The 23,241-nt window shown below is 45.1% G+C and overlaps 1 protein-coding gene and 1 long non-coding RNA gene across 2 annotated transcripts in view; one reads left to right on the top strand and one right to left on the bottom strand.

The window, feature by feature from the left end:
• Positions 1-8,190, bottom strand: part of LOC307205138 — a 183,649-nt gene extending 175,459 nt beyond the window's left edge. The window contains exon 1 of the long non-coding RNA XR_013833904.1: positions 8,029-8,190. This is a non-coding gene — a long non-coding RNA (uncharacterized lncRNA). The remainder of the gene's footprint in view (positions 1-8,028) is intronic.
• SF3A1 (splicing factor 3a subunit 1) lies at positions 338-16,007 on the top strand. Its single transcript, XM_079956601.1, has 17 exons — positions 338-494; positions 1,953-2,065; positions 2,304-2,508; positions 2,990-3,247; positions 4,176-4,250; positions 4,997-5,147; positions 6,239-6,432; positions 7,221-7,338; positions 7,477-7,662; positions 8,741-8,862; positions 9,000-9,242; positions 9,537-9,747; positions 10,858-10,887; positions 12,831-12,985; positions 13,508-13,609; positions 14,733-14,804; positions 15,447-16,007. Exons 1-17 carry the CDS (start codon positions 432-434, stop codon positions 15,546-15,548), a joined length of 2,400 nt encoding a protein of 799 aa, XP_079812727.1. The 5' UTR covers positions 338-431; the 3' UTR covers positions 15,549-16,007.
• The last annotated feature ends 7,234 nt before the right edge of the window (positions 16,008-23,241 follow it).

Raw genomic sequence — 23,241 nt, 5'->3', positions numbered from 1 at the left:
GAAACTCATCTATACTGTGCTTGATATTAGAACAGGATTGAACAGGATGAGATTTACTTTCGAGTAAACATGCATAGGTCAGGTGTATCCTTTATTTTATTTCAAAATCATGTTTTCATTTGCAAGGACATAAACAAATAATGCGCTCGGGTCTGGAAGTGAAGGTTAAAGGCTCTGTAAGTATTTGCCTTAACTTTATGTGAAGAATCAGGGGAGCCGCAGACTCTCATCGTCCCCGGTGCCTCAAACGGGCTCGAAGAGGACAACGCGCATGCGCCAAACAGCCCCCCCCATACTTATACCGCTCCTCCTTCCTTTGACGTGGCCGCTCTGCATGCGCGCGCAGCCACGGCTGACGGCGACGCCATTTTGTCGCCGAGCTCGGTGTTTTGTTGAGCGCCGCGCGTCTAACGTCGGAGCGAAGAGCCGCCATGCCGGCCGGGCCTGTGCAGGCGATGGCGCCTGCCCAGCCAGCGCCCCCTGAAGCGAAGCAGGTAATTTTCGGCCTGATCCGTTTAGCAGAAGCCCACTCTCTGAGGTTCCTTCATCTTTCCACCCCACCCCCCAACCCTGGTTAATGTCCAAGGCCTCCTGAAGGGGGAGGTCCTCCTCCCAAGATGCCTTGCGGGACGAGAGCGGTGCATGCTGGGAGGCGTAGTTTGCAGCCCGCGGATGCGTGGATGTATGGGAATTTTCTAAAGTGGGGAATGGGGAACCTATGCCCCGCACAGTTTGCGTGACTGCCAGCTCTTCTCAACCCTAAACGGCCTCGGCCCAGTATACCTGAAGGAGCGTCTCCACCTCCATCGTTCAGCCCGGACACTGAGGTCCAGCTCCGAGGGCCTTCTGGCAGTTCCCTCCCTGCGAGAAGGGAGGTTACAGGGAACCAGACAGAGGGCCTTCTCGGTAGTGGCACCTCCCCTGTGGAACGCCCTCCCATCTGATGTCAAGGAAATAAGCAGCTATCCTATTTTTAAAAGACATCTGAAGGCAGCCCTGTTTAGGGAAGTTTATAATATTTAATGCTGTATTGTTTTTAACACTCGATTTGGAGCCACCCAGAGTGGCTGGGGAAACTCAGCCAGATGGGCGGGGTATAAATAATAAATTATTATTATCATCGTCCCTGGCCATTGGCCATTCTGGCTGGTGATGATGGGAAATGTGGTTGTTTATTAAATTTATAAGCTGCTTTTTTTGCCATGACGGCTCAAAGCCTCTTACAAAAATGGGTTAAAAACAAAATTCATGCACACATTAAAACTGCTTCATGAAAACATCCTACCCACTCTAAAAGGCCATAGATAATTAAAAGCCAAAGGCCTGCTTTAAGAAGAAAGGTTTTTGCCTGGCGTCTGAAGATCTATAACAATGGTGCTGCCACCCTCCAGACTACTACGATGATTATTATTATTATTATTATTATTATATCTATCCGCACACACAAACACAGAGCATTCTTTCCCAGACCAGGCCTCAAGGCAGTGTGAACAAATTAGAACAACACAGTTAAAATGCAGAAGATTAACAACATATAAAATATAATACTTAAGATAAAAGTAATTAAACTATAACAGATTTAAAACTATAAAAACAGATCCATTGAAAGACATAGTGAAAACAACACAACACTATTTTTTAAAAAAACCAATTGCTTTAAAAACAGCCCCCCAAAGCATGTTGGAATAAAACAGTCTTCATCCGCTGACAGAAAGATAACAAAGGGTGGGATGGGGGCCTGAAACTGAGGTGATAGATACATTTCTAAGGCCATCCCACTAAGGAGATTTAAACAAGGAGCTGTGATGTTTAGCTCAGTCTTTCACAACAGAACAATCCTGCAATAGAGACTATTGCTTTGAGGTAATACTTGATTTTTTTCCTCAGCAAACTGGTTTTTGAAAGATCCTTGGTCTGCTTTCTTTTTATGCCATATTCACTTTTAATTGCAGCCAGAAGATGAACCGAAAGAAGAAGCAACACCAGCCAAGCCCGTGGTGGGAATTATTTATCCTCCTCCAGAGGTTCGGAATATTGTGGACAAGACAGCCAGTTTTGTAGCCAGGTAGGTCACCCTAGACTGGACTCTTGGAATATCAGCTTCTTGCAGAGATAAGCTAAGAGGGTGGTTGAGGCAGCCTCAGCATGCATAGCTAATCAAATGTGTTAAGGGACAAAGGCAGTGAGGACTCAGGGTTGGCAGTAATTTTTTGTGTGAGTTGGATACTGTGCCTGTCCTTGGTGGCTTTTGAGGAATTTTAAATTTTGGTTTGGTGCTGATTTTTGCTCTATAACTTTTCTAGAAATGGTCCTGAGTTTGAAGCCCGTATCAGGCAGAATGAAATCAACAATCCCAAATTTAACTTCTTGAACCCCAACGATCCTTACCATGCCTACTATCGCCACAAAGTCAATGAGTTCAAGGAAGGGAAGGCACAGGAGCCCTCGGCAGCCATTCCCAAAGTCATGCAGGCACAGCAGAGTGCACAACAGCAGCTTCCCCAAAAGGTAAGCGGTTCCTCTCTTGTCTTCATCTGTCTCTTATCTTTCATGGTGCTGCAGGAGGGAAGGCCAACTGCCAGCAAATTTCTCTTGGCCTTTTCCTTCCATTCATGCCTCACTGGCAGAAGTGAGGAACTTTTGGCCCCTGTAGATGTTGCTTACCTACAACACCCATCAGCCCTAGCAAGCAGGGTCAGTGGCCAAGGGCATTGTAGTTCAGCGACATTTGGAGGGCCACAGGTTCCCCACACCAGCTCACTGTGGAGGTAAGAACAAACTTCATCAACCTGGTGCCCTCTAGATGGTTTGGACTGCAATTACCATCAGCCCCTGCCAACACAGCCAAGCCATCTGAAGGGCACCCGGTAGGCAGAGGCTTGCTAGGAATGGTTCTAAACCACAGAGCAGCAAATACAGGGACACCTGACCTGTGCACCTAAGTGAGGTTGGGTTTAAGTGGTGATGCATTTCTGTGTTCCTTCCGCAGGTACAAGCCCAGGTGATTCAGGAGACTGTGGTTCCGAAAGAGCCTCCTCCGGAATTTGAGTTCATTGCAGACCCTCCCTCGATCTCAGCCTTCGACTTGGACGTGGTAAAGCTGACAGCCCAGTTTGTTGCTCGGAACGGCAGGCAGTTCCTCACCCAGTTGATGCAGAAAGAGCAGAGGAATTACCAATTTGACTTCCTGCGCCCGCAGCACAGTCTCTTCAACTACTTCACCAAACTGGTTGAACAGTACACTAAGGTAACAAATCTCAGATGCCGGGAGGATTCATTTGAGCAAGCTTGAGGACAGTTCTATTTACGCAGAGCAACATGTGCATTTCAAAGTGACAGACTTTGAAGGCTTACTGTCTGGGTTGAAGAGAAATGCTTGCAAGGATCCTGGAGGGGAAAGTAGGGACACCCCAGGCATTAAGGTGTCCTAATATTGATTGCACATTCTTTGTATGATCATGGCAAGATAAAAACAAAATCTGTTCCATAGCAAACAGGAGAAGCAGTAGAAATGATAGCAGAATTGTTCTGTAATAGCCTGTTGGATCTGACCAGTGGCCCATCTAGTCCAGCATCCTGGCCAACCAGATGCTTGTGGGAAACCAGCAAGCAGAACATTGGCATTCTCCCCTCCTGTGGTTTCCAGCAACTGGCATTCAGAAATTCTGCTGCCTCCAAATGTGGAGGCTTTGTCTAATGGGAGATGTCTTGCCTAAGTCATAGCTATACCCGTTGCCAATTATGGCAAATAGTTGCCATCTTTTCTGCATCCTGTGCACATGTACTGTTCCTTAAAGTGTTCCTACTTTCAGGCAGAGACTGGGAGAGCAACAAAACAAGCACAGAATTAAGCTTTTCTTTGAAAATGACAACTCAGCAAACAAGTTTCTAGTCCTGGCTGCTAAGATATGCTTGAAAACGTGTGCCGTTTCCTGCTGATATCTCAGAAGCTGAGTGGGTGGTTGAATAAGACCTCAAGTGTTGCACATACCTCCCAGCCCATTACTGTGACTTGCAAACCTGGAATAAACTATAAAAATAACTGGCAGAAGTTATTTTGCATAAATTATACATATTGCAAGCTTTTCTTAATGCAGACTATTGATTGCGTGGGTAAGAAGAAACCCCTAATTGGAACTGATGTCTCAGTAGCCTATTGAATTTTTTCCTCCCAGATCTTGATTCCACCCAAGGGTTTGATCATAAAACTTAAGAAGGAAGCAGAAAACCCCAAAGAAGTATTGGATCAGGTAAGCAGTTAAGAGTTTTTTACATGACTGCCCTTTGCTAGGTTTAAATAATCTGAAAACACTCTTCTGAGCTAACCATCTTATATCGCTTTGAATTTCTGCCAATACTCAGTGCAGTCCTATAGAGGTATATACCGGTATGTTACCCAGGTGTAAGCCTTACTGAGTTCAGTGGAGCTTCCTCCTAGGTAAACAAGTGTAGGATCTTACACTTACAAGTGTCTTACATCTCAGTGGCCTTATTTGTAATAGAGGCAAGGTGCACTTTTGTTTCTCCTTTTGTGATTGTATCACTTCGCATTCCCACCATTGCATTTCTATTTCACCTTTCCTGCAAAGGGGCAAACCTTCTGTGAGGTAGGCTGAGAGGTAATGGCTGGCCCGGGTCACCCAGTGAATTTCATGGCTGAGTAGGGATTTGGACCCAGGACCCAGTGTAGCACGCTAACCGCTACACTGCCTCTCAAAATATCCCACAATGTGTAATTTTCAAATGAGTCTACAATCATCAGATTCTTAAGTGCTGTGTCCCAATTAATCTGACCTAGCCTTGGTAGCCAGCCAAAATCTGCAATTACCACCAACCCAGCTCTTCCCATGACTAAAGTGGGAGGATATGGCCTTGTCAATACCCTCAAGCTGAGTTTGGGGTGCACTTGAAAGCAGGCGACCTTGATGCTTTTTGAGAATGTATCCAAAAACACAGTTACTGGGTTTTTTTTAAAGTTACTTGATGCTTTGTGCAGGCGTGTTACAGAGTGGAGTGGGCCAAGTTTCAGGAGCGAGAGCGGAAGAAGGAAGAGGAGGAAAAGGAGCGAGAGCGCGTTGCTTATGCCCAGATTGATTGGCATGATTTTGTGGTGGTGGAAACCGTGGACTTCCAGCCCTCCGAGCAAGGTTGGGTCATTTACTTTGCTGAAATGCATAGCTTGACCAATCTCAAAGCCTCATTGAATCCAACATAAGAAGGCTCTGTGTGAGGAAGAGAAAAGTCGCTTAGACTCAATGAAAATATTGAATAACTCATCTGTTATCCCTCCAAGGAAGCACTGTATAGCTACTTTCCAACAAAGTCCTCCAGGAACCGTCTGTATTATTATTATTATTATTATTATTATTATATTATTATTATTATTATTATTATTATTATTATTATTATTATTATTATTATTATTACTACTACTACTACTACTACTATTTTATTATCATCATTATTATCATCATTATTCTAGTTAGCTGCTTGTTGCTCAAAGGTTTCCAAGCAACTTACATTTTAAAAAATATTTTAAAATATAAATCCACATCAATCCACAAAACAGCCATAGGAAACTTGGGCAGTAAACTTATTAACATCTCAAGTTTATTAAAAGCCTTGGGGGGGGGCGCAGAATATATGTCTTTATGTGATGTCAAGTAGATATCACTAAAGGTGCCAAGTGGACCTTGCTGGGGAAAACACACACACACAGAGCAACAACTGAAAAGGCCCTTCTTTCCCTTGTCATCATCCTCTGAGCCTCCCTGCTCAGGGGGGTCCTGGAGAAGACTGTAATATACTTAGAATCATATCATAGAATCATAGAGTTGGAAAAGACCACAAGGGCCATCGAGTCCAACCCCCTGCCAAGCAGGAAACACCATCAGAGCACTCCTGACATATGGTTGTCAAGCCTCTGCTTAAAGAAAAGCAGAGTGCAAAATAAAATGGAAGTGTGCACTTGAAAAGCAGAGTGCACTTGAAAAGCAGGTGCAAATAAAATGGAAGCGGCAAGCAAGACCTGCATTTGAACTCTGCTTCTTGAATCCCACAAATATCAGAAAAAAGTGAAGTTTACAGAGCCCCCAGCCCAGAAGTCCAGTCACTTCCTACTGAGGTGGACCCTTAACAAGAAGCTTGTCTAGGGAAGACACATGATGCTTTTCTCAGCTGTGTAACTTAAGTTTCACCAAAGGTATGATTCCCCCCCCCCTTTTTTTTTTTTTTGCAGGGAACTTCCCTCCTCCCACCACTCCCGAGGAGCTAGGTGCTCGAATTCTCATCCAGGAGCGCTATGAGAAGTTTGGCGAAAGTGAAGAAGTGGAGATGGAAGTGGAGTCAGATGATGAAGATGAGAAACAAGAAAAGACTGAGGAGGCACCATCTCAGTTGGATCAGGATACCCAAGTGCAGGACATGGATGAGGTGAGCAGTTCGTCTGCGGGAAAGTCTTTTCGGTGGTGAGCAGTTCGTCTGCGGGAAAGTCTTTTCGGTGGTGAGCAGTTCGTCTGCGGGAAAGTCTTTTCGGTGGTGAGCAGTTCGTCTGCGGGAAAGTCTTTTCGGTGGTGAGCAGTTCGTCTGTGGGAAAGTCTTTTCGGTGTGGCAAAGCTTGAAAGTAGTCTTTCTGAATCTCTGAATCTCTGCACTCAGTAAAGTAATGTTTGTAAGAGTTTGTTCTGGTGCTGCATAGCTGGTGTCCTGGACCTTAATGCTCTGCTGAACTTAAATTGGGGCTCAAGTTTTAACGTCTGGTGGTGGGGGAAAGGTTCAGAAAGTTTTAGAAGATCTTTATCCTTTAGCCATAAACCTACAAGGGATGAGAGAGGGTTCTGAAAACAGTCTAATCCAAGCCCTGTAAGGGTCCTTTGCATAACACGCTGCACATTCGTATTCCCACAAGTCTGCTGATAGTTCGAAGTGCAGCCTTCCATAAGCTCAAGGCTTGAACAAGCCAGCCACAAAGGTATGATAGAATCATAGAGTTCGAAGGGACTCTGTGGATCAGTAACTCCCTGTGATGCAGGAATATGCACCCATATGGGGATCAAACCCATGACCTTGGCGTTATTAGCACCAATTGAGCTAACTGGTGCCAGCTTAAATAAGGGAAGAGACTTGCTTAAGCCTGGTTTGTCTTCTTACTAAGAAAACTGAGTTGAGCCTTTTAAGAGAATCATGCTTCATGATCCTTCACTTAAAACATTTTTTTGAAGGGCTCTGATGAAGAAGATGAGAGTCAGAAAGTTCCACCACCTCCAGAAACTCCGATGCCACCACCTCTTCCTCCTACTCCAGACCAAGTCATTGTCAGGAAAGATTATGACCCTAAAGGTAAGCTTGGGGTTAAGATCAGGTGGGGTTTTGTGACTGGGTTGCATTCTAGATCCAGTGGTCATGTAAAACATTTCTAACTGTGTATCTCTCTTCTCTCTCTCTCTCTCTCTCTCTCTCTCTCTCTCCTCTCTCCAGCATCTAAGCCTTTGCCACCAACTCCGGCCCCAGATGAGTATCTTGTCTCCCCCATCACGGGGGAGAAAATCCCTGCCAGCAAAATGCAAGAACATATGCGGATTGGGCTTCTGGATCCCCGCTGGTTGGAGCAAAGGGATCGCTCTCTCCGGGAGAAGCAGAGCGATGATGAGGTCTATGCCCCAGGTCAGTCCAGCAAGGTTTTAGTGGTCTTTTATCAACATATTTTTTTCTTGTGTTAGCCTTGATTACATGTTTATGCGTGTCTGAAGGAAACTAGTCAGATACTATAATGCTCTTCTGAAATAATTAGAATCATTTTGTGCTAATCAATTAATAGATAAATGAATTACGTTGGATTAACTTTAGTTTTATAAGAGGACAGCTATCAAGCGGCAGGTAGGCATCAAATTTCAAAAGGCGTTTTGGGGGCAGGTGTGTTTACTACACTGCAATTCATTTGATTCTGTAGTAAAACGTTTAACGTATTTTCCTCTCCAAACGGGGATGTTCAAAGCAGCTAATAAAGGTATATAAAAGAAAAAACAATACCCAGTACAGTGGTGCCCCGCAAGACGAACGCCTCGCAAGACGGAAAACCCGCTAGACGAAAGGGTTTTCCGTTTTGGAGGCGCTTCGCTAAACGAATTTCCCTATGGGGTTGCTTCGCAAGACGGAAAAATCTTGCGAGTTCCCGCGGGTTTTTTTTGCCCCCCCCCTTTCCTAAGCCGCTAAGCCGCTTATCAGCTGTTCCGCTGATAAGCCGCCTCTCAGCTGATCGCTAAAAGCCGCTAGACCGCTAATAGCGCTAATCCGCTAAGCTGTCAGTGGGCTTGCTTCGCAAGACAAAAAAACCGCTAGACGAAGAGAATCGCGGAACGGATTCTTTTCCTCTTGCGAGGCACCACTGTAATAATTCAGAATGCAATAAGTATATATTTGAATATCAACTACATGTCAGCTGCTCTTGAGTTTTTTAATGAAAGAATGGGCTTTATAAGCATAAGAAATATATAAAAACCTGTGCCTGATTTGGGTTGTCCAGAGCCCTGACAAAGTAGTGAATGGAGAAGGTAGAACACTATCTTGGCGGCCAAAATTTTCAGATGGCTAAATTTTTCAGTGCATCCCATTTCTGTTTGCCCATTTTATGGGAGTAGCGACAACAGATAGCTTAGAACCTATGAGCAGTGCCCTATCTTGTAAGGACCAAAAACAACACCACCACCATGGCAAACTCTCCCATTTTACTCATACTTTCCAGGCTTGGACATTGAAAGCAGCTTGAAACAGCTGGCCGAGCGCCGTACCGATATTTTTGGTGTTGAAGAGACAGCTATCGGCAAGAAAATTGGGGAAGAAGAGATCCAGAAACCAGAAGAGAAGGTATGGCAGGGAGCCAGGCTAAAAAGCGCTCTGCTACCGGAAGCGTGAAGGAAAGAAAGCCGCCTCCTCCAGTGGCTTAACTCTAGTTAGTGTGAAAGCAAAAGGCACTAAGACTCACCTGTTTTCTGTTTTACTAGGTGACCTGGGATGGCCACTCTGGCAGCATGGCCCGAACTCAGCAGGCAGCTCAGGCCAACATTACCCTTCAGGAGCAGATTGAGGCTATCCATAAGGCCAAAGGGCTGGTGCCAGAGGATGACAGCAAGGAGAAGATTGGTCCGAGCAAACCCAATGAGATGCCCCAGCCCCCACCCCTCTCGTCAGCCCCAAACATCCAAACCAGTGCTCCGCCAATCGCATCAGTGCCTCGCCCGCCCTCGGTAAGCCCCACTTGTTCCATAGGAAGCTCCTCTGCTTGAAGGACTTCTTCTATTTGCATCTTGTAAGCTGAATTGCCTTGCTTGGGGAAGGGTCACGTCTCAGTGGCAGAGCACAGGCTTTGCATGCAGAAGGCCTCTGGTTTGATCCCCAGTATCTCCAGGTAGAGCCAAGAGAAATTCCCTGTCTGAATCCCTGGAGAACGGCTGCCAGTCTGTGCCAGTCATACTGAGCTAGATGGACCTACATGGCATGGTTCAGCATAAAGCAACTTCCTGTATTCTTACGTCTTCTAGATGCCACCACCTGTCCGTACAACAGTTGTCAGCGCTGTTCCCGTCATGCCTCGCCCACCAATGACTTCCGTGGTCCGCTTACCTCCAGGCTCTGTCATCGCTGCTCCGATGCCACCGATCATACATGCCCCTCGGATCAACGTCGTTCCGATGCCACCTTCGGCCCCACCCATCATGGCTCCACGGCCCCCTCCCATGATTGTGCCAACAGGTCAGTGCTGAACAATCTCACCTCGGGCTAAATAAGTTTTGGGAATTGTGGAAGCCCATCAGGATTCCTCTTGGTCTCAGAATTTGCTTCTGTTGGCGCATTTTCCTCAGTGGTCCTATAGCTACTGCATTCAGCAGTTGCACTTTACCTGCAAGTCTTTGATCAAAAGTTTCTGCAGGCTGGGATTCTCCATACCGAAAAGCCATTTCTGCAATGGAATTAAGCCCTGGAGCTCAACACTGCTAAAATTTAGTCACTGCATTTGCTGAATGAATAATAACAGTTGTGTTAAAATTGGTGACATATTTGGGTTTGATACGATGCCACAGTGACAGCCTTACCCTATGTATTGTCTTGTGATGATCACCGTGTGTGCTTTTTTTAAAAAAAAAATCTGTAGTTGGTAACAGTTATACAGGTGACTCCTTTCTCCCAAAAGTTTGAAGTCTAGAAAAGAAGAGGGAGGAAATGTTGGGCAGAAACAGAATTCCTCCTACTTGTTCCAAATTGGTTGTTCCCCTCTTTCAAAATGAACTTAGAATTTCATCCTCATTCTCCCTGGCCTTCCAATTCCTTTTCTCACATGAAGGGTTAAAAATTGTTGCATAGTCTATTGTTTATGCTCCATGACCTTTTCCTACCCATAGCCCCTTTTCCACAGAGAAACTGAGGCAGGCTGCTTTCAGTTTCTTCCATGGCCCAAGATCATTCTTCCCACCATCTACGGGGATGAGGGTAGACTAGATCTTGCATTTTCAATCCTCTATGATGCTTCACTGATGTACAAAGACTGTGGTGCTGGCTGCATTTACACAGGAGTTGGCTTGCAAGTTTTCTTTCTAAATCAGAGACCCGTTCTTCCGCATAGGTATGGAAAAGCACACACTGCCAACCCCAGTTCTTGAACCCAATAAGTTGAAAGTGTGCTCTGTGACATTACAGTATATTCTTGACCATTGTATGTGACAAAGGAGCAGCCTGGAACCTTTGTGCTTTCCTGTAGAGTTTTCCATTTTAAATAATGAAATCTAAATAGGCACTATTTTATTATCTCATAGGTTTCAGGTGAGCTAAGCCATTGACTAATTATATTTAATTGTTACAATATAGGATACAGACAGGGACCAGTCAGCAGTCCAGGTAACTTCTTAAGTGTCATTGTGACCTCGGAGGTAACTCAGCTAATCACTAACCTTCAAGTCGAGCTCTTAATTTGCATGCCTTCACTTCTCGTCTGTCCAGAGTGGTACCGGGGATTCCTGGCTGTGGTGTGCGTCTCTGTGTGTCAGTAGTTCTTGACCTTTTGTAGACTACTTGGCCTGATTGTCTCCGCTCTTCAAAGATTCTTGTGGCTGCATGCTAGCTTGGGTGCCAGTTCTCCAGACACTGTCGTTTTGCAAGAGAAACAAAGGCAGGAATAGAGGAAGAGCCACTCGGTGCCCTTGGAAAGAGCCAGAGTCTTCTGTCTGTGTTTCAGTTGCTTCACACCCACTATAGTTGTTGCAAAGTAGCTTTAAGTCCTGCCCCCCTCATCTCGCCTTCATGGTCTGGCTGCTTTGTGTGTGGCTCTCCCTCTTTTCAATGACCGCCATCCAAATTTGAGATAAGTAGCGCAAGGTACATAAATAAGATGCTATCGAGTCACTTAGATCCCTGGCTGTTACGTGGAAGTGTTCTTGTCTGAAATTTTTGTAATTCTCTTAAATGCTTAATACCCTAGTCATTCCAAGCCCAAAGAGTTTGCAGTGGAGTTGAAAGATCTGTGATTTTTAAAAAAAACAACAACAATGTGGGTGGAAAGTAGTCGCCAGACCCAAATATTTGAAACCCAGGGAAAACAGAGCAAGGGCAGATTCACATATTTCATTTTCAGCTGTACACTTCTGATCAGGCACATGTGCAGTTGCAGCCCAGGATAGTTCATGAGGACCGTAAGGAAACAAGGGCAACTTGACCATAGCAATACTTGTGTCATAAAGCTCACAACTAGCATTAACTTCCTACACAGCTGAAGCAAAGCCTAGGAAAGGGACTTCAGCCTACTCTGGGATAGCAGATGCATCACATGTGTTTAGGTGCGTTCATCCAGCCCCCCCCCCCCCAATTTATTTAACCTTCATTTTATCGCTACAAAGCAGAGCTTTCTACATTCCCACATTTTCCTTACTTAGAAGCACTGAAGCTTAGACTTCCAGCAGGTGTGATGTCCTGACTTTCGCAGTGCTTGGATAGGAGAAGCTGACAATTTTCCTCATCTAATCTCATTTTAACACAGCTTTTATGCCTTGGGAGTTTCTACTTACTCTTGCTTTTCTTTTTTCTTTTGGTCTCTTTTCTTTCCCTAAAGGCAATGGTGTCAAATGTAACTCTTTCAAGAGATTTCCATTCCACCTTCTTGTGACCAGGAAATGTATTTTAAGGATCCATACTTCTCTCTGGTGCCAGGGACAGACACCATTGGAGATTGCAAAGGCCACTGGTCCCTCCAGAGTCATTAAACTTTTTTTATTAAAAAAAAACCCTGCTATTTTTATATCCTGCCTTTCTATAAAAATCAAGCAAAATTGTTGCTTACGTTTAAAAAAACACATATAAAATGCTTTAATATTTAAAGTAACCATAGCAGCGTTCAAAAGAATAAAAGGCATTTGATACATGAGAAGTAAAACATTTTTTTTTTTTAAATAGATACAACTCCACACCTTCACAGTGACTAGTACTATGCATAACCAATAACACCATTCTGAAAGTGCTTTGGTGCTTTGGTTTTTAGCATACACCAAAAACATAAAATCACCTTATTTCTAAAGGCCAGGAGGTTGGGAGCAGAGACACAAACACCCCCCCCCCCTTCTTAGTTATTTCTTGCAAGCAAGCTCATAAGTGAGTTGTTTTGCCCTTGATTAGCATTGGAAGATGCCTCCACACATGCTTCCTGTGCTACCTTCTCAAGCAGAAATGGAGATGGCACTATACCAGGCTTTTTCTGCATTTGACACCACTGCTTTGGGGTTCTGTCCACGTCTTTTGCTCCAAATGCCACTAGTGATTTTCTTGCAGAATAAATACTCCCCCCCCATCAGCTTTTGTTCCAGCTCCTCCTGTGGCACCAGTGAGTGCTCCGGCCCCTATGCCTCCTGTCCACCCTCCACCTCCCATGGATGATGAGCCGGCCTCCAAGAAGCTGAAATCTGAAGAGAACCTGATGCCAGAAGAGGAATTCCTGCGCAGAAACAAGGTGTGTGCTTAAATAAATAATGGTGTTTTGATCTTAGGCCAGAGGAATCTTATAGCGGGTTGGGTGATCAGCGACCCTTCACATTCCGATTAAGCTGGGTTGCTAGCCCGAAGTTCTCCACTTGCAATCTGAATGGGGGAATTTGCAAGGGAAAGGAGTTCAAAAGGTGGAAGGGCAGCCTTCCAGGAAGAAGCAGAGGTTTCTTTATCTATTTTATCATTGGTTCTCCCTTCTTCTCCTTTGTCAGATTTGACAAATTCATGGGGGAGATGGCTATCAATGGCTGCAAGCCACAATGGCTGTGCTCTGCCTCCACAGTCAGAGGCAGTAATGCTTCTGAATACCAGTTGCTGGAAACCACAGGACAGGAGACAGCTCGAATCCAGATTTCCTACAGGCATCTGGTTGGCCGCTGTGAGAACAGGATGCTGAACTAGGTGGGCCATTGGCCTGATCCAGCAGGCTCTTGTGTTCTTAAGCACACACACACCCTTAACAATGTAATTCTGCTTACTCCCTTAGGGCCCAGTCACGGTCAAAGTTCAAGTTCCTAACATGCAGGACAAGACAGAATGGAAGCTGAATGGCCAGGTGCTGGTGTTCACCCTCCCTCTCTCTGACCAGGTATGTGGCTCAAGCAATGGCTGGCTGGTTTCTCTGTTGTCAGTGACTGCTTTGCTCTTCAGACAGTTATCTGGGGTTTGGAAAGAGTATTTTGCTGCATAAAATGATCCCCATCTTTATCAGCGGCCAGGTGCCATTAATAAAACCAGCGAAAGCTATAAATATTGTCTTACTACTTGTGGAGTGCAGGTGTTGCAGCAGAGAGTTACATATAAAAATGTTAGATTATGTGACTCTTCAGGAACTGCAGCTGTTGCAGAATGCAGTAGCCAGATTAATTGTTGCAGCCAGGTGATTGTACCTTTTAACACCTGTTCTGGCTGCGCTTTATTGGCAGGCCGTGCATTTCCAGGCCCAAATCAGTGTGCTATAAGGTTTACACAGTTCAGCACCACACTGCTTAATGGAATGTCTCTCCCAATATGAATCTACCCATGCATTAAGATCTACACCAAACTCTCTCTTCATTCTGGAGAGGTTCAGAGAGTTGCTCCCTGTTTGTAGGGGGGGGGGACTCCGCAGCAAGACCCACATGGTGCTGATACTGTCTTTTTTGGCCCCAGTTTAAAACTTTCTTCTGTTCTCAAGCATTTGATGTCATCTAATGGGCTGCTTTTCCTAATCATCAGTTTTTAATTTTGGGAGGAAAGGCTGCTTTGTATATTCTTCCAGTTTTTATATTGCTGATTTTAATGGGGTGTATGTGTTTAGCATTAAATATTGGATTGCTCTTTTACTGCTTAGTTTTAAACACTGTATATTTACATGTATTTTATATTTCTATAAGCCAGCTTATAATAATAATAATGCTAACATGTAAAGATGCACAGCAGGCATTAAAAGAGAGAACAGTGTGTGGCTGTTTATAACCATGAAGCAGCAGGCAAAGCTTTTACCATTCCTGGGTATAAAATACCTGACCAGATTTAACTGATGAGTCACCATTTGGCATCCCTGCTCCCTGATTCATTTCTCTATTGATTGATACAGCTTTCCTTTTATGACATTCATTGCAAACCTTTTCCTTTCTGTCATGTTATGTTTCCCAAGCATGTGCTGTACAAGTCCCTTGTATAGTGCCCAATTTCATTGAAGGTGTTTGTGGGTTTCCTTTGGTTCCTAGGTTTCTGTTATCAAGGTCAAGATTCATGAGGCCACTGGAATGCCTGCTGGGAAACAAAAGCTCCAATATGAGGTGGGTGTGTGGTCCCGTTGGCCCTTAATTAGTTAGTTAGTTTGCCGTTCTTCATTCATAGATCTCAGGATTCACAACATAAAAATACAAGATAAAAAGACATAATAAAAACAAGAACAAAAACAAACCAATAACCTCTCTCCTCTCCACCGTCTCCCACAAACACATTTAAAAGGGTATGTAGCATGTTAATCAACTAAAGACCTGGCTGAAGAGGAACTTTTTTGCCTGGCGCATAAAGGTATATAATGAAGGCACCAGCTGAACTTCCTTGGGGAGAGCATTCCACTTAACCCTGAGTGTCTTAAGATCCCAGCCCTGTGCCTTATCTGTTCCCTTGCCTTTTTCAAGCTTAAATCGCAAATGCCATGATTCGCATTCCATGCTGAGATATGAAGGAAGGGCTATAACTCAGTGGTAGAGCGGTTGCTTTGCATGCAGGAAATCCCATATTCATTCCCCAGCATCTCCAGGTGGGGCTGCTGGTCAGTGTAGACAGTGATGAGCTAGATGGACCAATGGTGTGACTTTGTGCAAGGCAGCTTCCTGTGGTTTCCTTCTGGTGCAAAGGGTGGGTTTTGTTTTCCTTGCCAAGCACAAAGCTTAGCACTGTTGAGACCCTCTTGTGTCTTGTCTTTTCAGGGCATCTTCATCAAAGATTCCAACTCTCTGGCTTATTACAACATGACCAGCGGGTCAGTGATCCACTTAGCACTCAAAGAAAGAGGTGGTAGAAAGAAGTAGGGCTCCATTGGCAAGTCAGCTGCCACACAGCAGCATAAGACAAGCTGCCAGAATCTGCATGGTGTTCCCACATGGGCAATGCTTTGTACCTTCAGCTTGTATCTGGTAATCCCTTCAGCTGGAGAAAGTTGTTCATGCCCTTGGAGTCACTGTGAATTATTTTTCAAGTTGATGTGTGTATATTTCAGCAGCTCGTGCTATATATTCACAATGTTATCAGAATCGCTGCTTAGCTAGCATTTCTTTTCAGTGGTCTTCTGTTTTAATTTCTTGCAACGTTTTGCCTCTGCGGCTAAGATCTCTCTTAGCTTTGATTAGATCTGACCATGTGCATTAAACTTTTGGAAGGGGCTTGCTGGCATATAAGAGAATGATACCTTCTGGATGAAACATTTCAGTTTAACTTCCTTATTCCAAATAACTAGTGTAATAAAAGCATTTGTGATTTTCCATGTGAAATCTCTGAGCTCTGATATTTCTTGCAACAACCTGGATTTCCTGGGAATGGTCAGACAACAGAGATGGAAGAAGCTGGTAACACAGTAAACCTGCAATGTGAGCCCTTATTCAGAACAGCGGAAATGGTCAGGATTCCTGGAAGCGGCTTGCATTAGTCCAGCATAATTTTTTACTCCCCATCCTCCTGCTTTGGAGCTACTTACCTCTTCCATTGCATTTCTTTTGAGTTGGGAGAAAAAGAAGTCACTTTGTTCTTGGCTCCTGGCCTTCTGTATTAAGTGTTTGACCAACACGAGCTTCAAGGGGCTTGCGCTAGATTCCTCAGAATCTTGCCAAGATTTAACCCTCTTAGTTTGGGAGATTACTCATCAAACAATATGAACCTGACACTGACTTCAATACAAAATATGGAAATGATTTTAAATCTGTGTGTCTTTTTTGCAAATCGCTCCTTGTCTTTCCACCCAAGACGTTCTAAAGGCTGAAAGAAGCCTTCAGAGGGCAGTAGATTAAGATGCTGTTCAAGTCTCTTATCTTTACCCCCTGCAGTGCAGCCACACTTGCTTATTGAGTCTGTAGGCTTTTTATAATCGAAGGCTGTAATTTTGGTGGCAGAGGCTTTTGGAGCCTTTTCTTATCATGGCTAAGAGTTACACAATACAGTGGTACCTCTGGTTGTGAACGGGATCTGTTCCGCAGCCCCGTTTGCAACATGAGCAGAACGCAACCTGAACGTGTGCGGGTCACGTTTTGCCACTTCTGCGTATGTGTGTGACGTCATTTGGAGCGTCTGCGCATGCGCGAGTGGCAAAACCCAGAAGTAACCCTTTCCGGTACTTCTGGGTTGCCGCGGGACACGACCTGAAAAGACGTAACCTGAACCAAACGTAACAAGAGGTATGACTGTAGGTTCTAAATTAGCCTGTCCCAGGCTGTTGCCCTAGAGATGTTTTGGACTACAGCTCCCATCAGCCCCAGGCAGCTGCTCTAGCTGCTCTAGCTGAGACTGATGGGAATTTGAGTCCAAATCATTTAGAAGACGCCGTCCTAGAGAAAGCTGTTTAAATCATTGGTCTTTCAACTGTTGAGGCAGTTTACTATGCAAATAGATGGTAAAAAGATTACAAAGCAAGTCCCAAAGGGCATGCTTGGGCTAATGTTGGGTGCCAGGTCTTGAAAGCCTGCTTCTCTAAATGCTGCGCTACATGCTCCAAATCCTCCTGCATCTTTGGCACCTATTGTTTAGGAGCTCACAGCTAGAGGCACCCCCTTCCAGCCTTTTCCTCCCATACCCCTGATCATTAGAGAGTTGTTGCTTGCTTCCCTTAAGAGTGTCCAAATTAAATGGCTATCACAAAGCAGTGTTGCTTTTTCTCTCTCTGCTTTCCACAGGGCCAAAGCTTAGTGGCAGAGGTTCTGCTTTGCATGCAGAATGTGAAGAATCCCCTGATAGAGCTGAGACTGCCTCCTGCCTGAAAAAGGAGTTTGGGCACTGTTGTGCTAGGTCAGGGGTAGGCAACTAAGGCCTTCTCAATCCGGCCCATGGATGGTCCGGGAATCAGTGTGTTTTTACATGAGTAGAATGTGTCCTTTTATTTAAAATGCATCTCTGGGTTATTTGTGGAGCCTGCCTGGTGTTTTTACACGAGTAGAATGTGTGCTTTTATTTAAAATACATCTCTGGTTCATTTATGGGGCATAGGAATTCGTTCATATTTTTTCTTCCAAAATATAGTCTGGCCGCCCACAAGGTTTGAGGGACGGTGGACCGGCCCACAGCTGAAAAAGGTTGCTGACCCCTGTGCTAGGTGAACCAGTGATCTCACTTGGGTATAAAGCACCTTACTGTTTTAAGTCAGCTGTTTTGTAACAATCATGAGACCTCAGATCTTTATTTTTAGAGAAATGACCTCATTCTCTTGGCAGAGTGTCTCCTTTGCATGCAGAAAGTCTCCGGTTCATTCTGCAGGTAGGGCTGGGGAAATGTACCTTGCCTGAAATACTGGAAAGCTGCTGCCAGTCAGTGCAGATAGTACTGAACTAAATGGACCAATGGTCTGATTGCATTGGGTAACTTCCTGTGTTCTCAGCTCACCTCCTTGTTCTCTGCAAAATCAGCTGGACTCATACTGTAGACTAGATTGACTTTGCTAACTCCCTGGTCCATGGCCCAAATGATTGTCCTTTAACCTGTCTATGCATCCCTTTTGGGGTGGCAGTTGATGTCCCAGACTTAGGGTCTCCTTGGGCTGGAAGATTTATGAATGGGCATAGGAAGGCCAGGAGGAGAGAGGTGGAAGTGGGTCTCCTAACATGGGCTGGAATGCAAGCTGCCAAGAGTGAAGACACCCCAGTTTATGGAAATCTTCAGGCTCTGCAGTCTCACAGCTTGAGCGGACCCTTGGGAACAAATATTGCTGATGTTATATATGACTGTGCTGTGCCTGGGGAATGGAACAAACCCGGCTGCAATTGAGCTTTGAGAGGCAGCTGCCTGGGTTCTGCCAAAGCCACCCAGAAACCTTTTATTTGGAAGCCTTGGTGATAGATTCCAGTCTCTCAGAACAGTCTTGTAACCATGTTTGGTTCCATCTGCCCTTTTGCAGTTCTTCAGCTGATTTCAGACAACTTAATCACTTGCAGGTCTTTTCTGAAAAACACACGTTTCTCTGCTGGCTGGGATGTATGTAGCAGATTTCATTTTTAGTCAGGCTGTGGCCCATCTACCCTGCTCTGGTTGCTGTGGCTTCTCTCTGGGGCAGGTGTGGGGGACCTTCAGCTCTCCTGATGTTGAATTACAAATTGCATCATCCGTGGACTTTGACCATGCTTTCTTGGGCTGGTGGGAGATGTCATTCAGCAACATCATCTGAAAGGTCCCCCACACCTGGTCTGATGTTCCAGATGCTGCGGTCCCTCCTAAAATCTCATGGGTGGACATGTTGGGCATTGAAAGCAAGAGCCCCACTGGATCAGGTCAAAGGCTTAACTAATCCAGCATCCTTTTCTCAAAGTGGCCAACCAGATGCGGCTAACAGATTGAGGTTGAATCCTGACAAGACAGAAGTACTGTTTTGGGGGGACAGGAGACGGACGGGTGTGGAGGACTCCCTGGTCCTGAATGGGGTAACTGTGCCCTTGAAGACCCAGGTGCGCAGCCTGGGAGTCATTCTGGACTCACATCTGTCCATGGAGGCGCAGGTCAATTCTGTGTCCAGGGCAGCTGTTTATCAGCTCCATCTGGTATGCAGGCTGAGACCCTCGCTCCCTGCAGACCGTCTTTCCAGAGTGGTGCATGCTCTCGTTATCTCTTGCTTGGACTACTGCAATGCGCTCTATGTGGGGCTACCTTTGAAGGTGACCTGGAAACTACAACTAATCCAGAATGCGGCAGCTAGACTGTTGACTGGGAGTGGCCGCCGAGACCATATAACACCAGTCTTGAAATACCTAAACTGACTCCCAGTACGTTTCCAAGCACAATTCAAAGTGTTGGTGCTGACCTTTAAAGCCCTAAATGGCCTCAGTCCAGGATACCTGAAGGAGCGTCTCCACCTCCATCGTCCTGCCTGGACACTGAGGTCCAGCTCTGAGGGCCTTCTGGCGGTTCCCTCTCTGCGAGAAGCCAAGTTACAGGGAACCAGGCAGAGGGCCTTCTCGGTAGTGGCACCCACCCTGTGGAACACCCTCCTACCAGATGTCAAAGAGAAAAATAACTACCAAACTTTAAGAAAACATCTGAAGGCAGCCCTGTTTAGGGAAGCTTTTAATGTTTAATATGTTATTGCATTTTAGTGTTTTGTTGGAAGCCGCCCAGAGTGGCTGGGGAAACCCAGCCAGATAGGTGGGGTATAAATAATAAATTATTATTATTATTATTCCTCTTTTGGGAAGCCTGCAAGCAGTACCTGGGCGCAAAAGCAGAACTTGCCCCACTTGTGTTTCCCTGGTAACTCGTATTCAGTGGCGTATTCCTTTCCAGCAGTGGAGGTACAATGTAGCTGTCATGGCTCATAGACTGCTTTTTATCTGCAAAGCATGTGGTTTACCACTACTGTATGCTACAAAACTGCATTTAAAAAACAGCAACTAAGTTCTTCGCAAACGTGGGACACTAAGAGGCTAACTAACAAAGATGATTAAGAAACTATCCTGCTGGCTCTATCTAGTCTAATCATCAGGCCCCAAACTTCCATCTATATTCCAGCTTTCTGGTGTGTGTTTTTTATGTGTTCAACTGTGTTTCTGGAACCTCACAAACAGGATCTGAAAGCAGCAACTTCTTGGAAAGGGCAGCATAGGTACAAGAGAGCGGAGAAAGGGAAAGAAATTGTCTTGTGTTTACAATTTTATTTATTACATTTATATACCATATTTTTTTCCAAGGAGCTCATGGTGGTGTACATGGTTCTGCTCCTCCCCATTTCATCTTTGCAATAACCCTGTGAGGTTGAACAGGCTGAGAGAGGGTGACTGGCCCAAGGTCACCCAGTTCATCGCTGAGTGGAGATTTGAACTCTGGTCTCCCAGGTGTCCAGAGGTGTCCAGAGGAGGGCAACCAAAATGGTCAAAGGCCTGGAAACGATGCTTTATGAGGAACGGCTAAGGGAGCTGGGCATGTTTAGCCTGGAGAAGAGGAGGTTAAGGGGTGATATGATAGCCGTGCTCAAATATATAAAAGGATGTCACATAGAGGAGGGAGAAAGGTTGTTTTCTGCTGCTCCAGAGAAGCGGACACGGAGCAATGGTTCCAAACTACAAGAAAGAAGATTCCACCTAAACATTAGGAAGAACTTCCTGACAGTAAGAGCTGTTCGACAGTGGAATTTGCTGCCAAGGAGTGTGGTTGAGTCTCCTTCTTTGGAGGTCTTTAAGCAGAGGCTTGACAACCATATGTCAGGAGTGCTCTGATGGTGTTTCCTGCTTGGCAGGGGGTTGGACTCGATGGCCCTTGTGGTCTCTTCCAACTCTATGATTCTAGGTCAGAAGTCCAACACTCTGGTTAGACTATAAGCTTTAAAAGAGGATTAAGCAAATTCAAGGGGGATGAGACTATCAGTGGCTACTCACCCTGATGGATATATCGTTCTACCACCGTGTTGGAGGCAGTATGCTTTTGAATGCCAGTGTCTAGAAACTGCAGGAGGGAAGAGTGCTGTTAAACTCAAGTCCTGATTGAGGGTTTCTCAAAGGCTTGACCACTGTGAGAATAGGATGCTGGACTAGGTGACCCATTGGCCCAATCCAGCAGACAAGTTTTTGGGAGGTGTTAATAAAGGTACTGTCACAAACACTCTTAAAATGACTGCTTTTTTAGCAGTATTCAAGAATGGGCATTTTTTTTTGTTATGGTGAGCCACCGTGGAAATCCTTTTATTTTAGGGTGCTAAGGACACCTTTAAAATGTAATCCTGAAGAGTGTACTTTATGCACTTGGGAAGCGTTGCCGCTGGATCTGCTTTACCATATCCTGCATTGACTCTTGAATTAACAATTTGCTTCTCCTGCCTGAGCATTCACACAAAGGTGGGTTTGGCTTTCTAAACACACACACACACACACACACACACACACCAGCTGTTTTCACAAGACGATTTGCAAAAGAGCCACCTTTGTGGCTGATGTCGGATGCAAAATAGATAATCTGAAATCTGCTTAGCTTCCAGTGCGAGGGAGAGTAGATGGTTGTGGCCAACCGCTGGGCGTGTATTGTTCATCCCAATCCACCCACAAAGGATGTGCTGTTCCCTGGTTGGCCAGGCCTTTTGGATGTGAGCCCACAACTACCCACATGCAAGTTGTGAGGTTCTTCCCAGCCCAATTAGGAGACTGAAGATAAAAATCTGGAAGAGATGCTTATCTATGCAACAACATGCATCTCTGGGAGACGCGCCTGTGTATAACAGCAAATTGTGCAGATGACATTGGCAAAATGTTGCTTTGAGTAGAATGAGAGCTCCAGACAAAGCCCTGAAGCAGAACCCAAGCGTGGTTCCTGCATGTCTCTGATGTAGTGTGGCTGGAAGGAATGGAGTCATTTTGCAACCCACCCGTCACCTTGCCTTGCCTTATTATACATGTACTTTGTATATGCTCGGATGATCCCTGTTTAATTTTGGAGGCAGCGATGCTTCTGAATAACAAGCCACAGGAAGGGAGATTGCTCTTGTGCTTGGGTTCTTCTTGAAGGTTTCTCACAGGCATCTTGTTGGCCATTGTGAGAACAGGATGTCAAGACTAGATGGGCCATTGGCCTGATCCAGCAGGCTCTTATCTTGTCCTTGCCAGTGGCAATCTCAGCCTTCTGGTCTCTGTCATTGGCCAATTATTCTCCTTGCCTGCTTTTTGAGGCAATTCTGGGGTGCTTTTTCAAAAGTGTATTGTTCTGCTGTTAATCCCTTGCTTCCCTTTGTGGTTTCCTTAAGAGCTAAATTATGGGGAGGGGGTGCATTTTTGCCCCAAATGCACAACTACAGTGGTACCTCGGGTTACAGACGCTTCAGGTTACAGACTCTGCAAACCCAGAAATAGTACCTCAGGTTAATAACTTTGCTTCAGGATGAGAACAGAAATCGGGTGGCAGCAGCACAGCGGCAGCAGGAGGCCCCATTAGCTAAAGTGGTGCTTCAGGTTAAGAACAGTTTCAGGTTAAGAACGGACCTCCAGAACAAATTAAGTTCTTAACGCAAGGTACCACTGTATATAAATGGCGCAGGCGCATACACACACACGCAAACACAATAGCATCATGTAGTATACCGGCGGTCATTTTCTAATGGAAGTTTGCCATGTTTATTTAAAATACAGTGGTACCTTGGGTAAAGAACTTAATTCAGTCCAGAGGTCCGTTCTTAACCTGAAACTGTTCTTAACCTGAAGCACCACTTTAGCTAATGGGGCCTGCCGCTGCCGCTGCGCTGCTGGCACACGATTTATGTTCTCATCCTGAAGCAAAGTTCTTAACCCGAGGTACTATTTCTGGGTTAGCGGAGTCTGTAACCTGAAGCGTCTGTAACCCGAGGTCCCACTGTACTTTTATACAGCTTTTAAAGGTCAAAACATTCTCAAGGCAATTTGCAATGTAAAACCTGAAACTCTCTCTGTGTTCGTGTGTTTTTATTGCAAGTATCTAAAACGACAGTATTAAAACAACATTCCAAGTTGAAAAGAAAATAAAGCAATAACTGTACAAACAGCAAGCATCAATTAAAAACAGACTGAAATATCCACGTCT

The sequence above is a fragment of the Podarcis cretensis genome (assembly GCF_951804945.1).
Source record: "Podarcis cretensis genome assembly, chromosome: 16".
NCBI classification, from domain to species: Eukaryota; Metazoa; Chordata; class Lepidosauria; order Squamata; family Lacertidae; genus Podarcis; species Podarcis cretensis.
The sequence above is the reverse complement of the archived record's forward strand: the minus strand, read 5'-3'. Positions and strand labels throughout refer to the sequence as shown.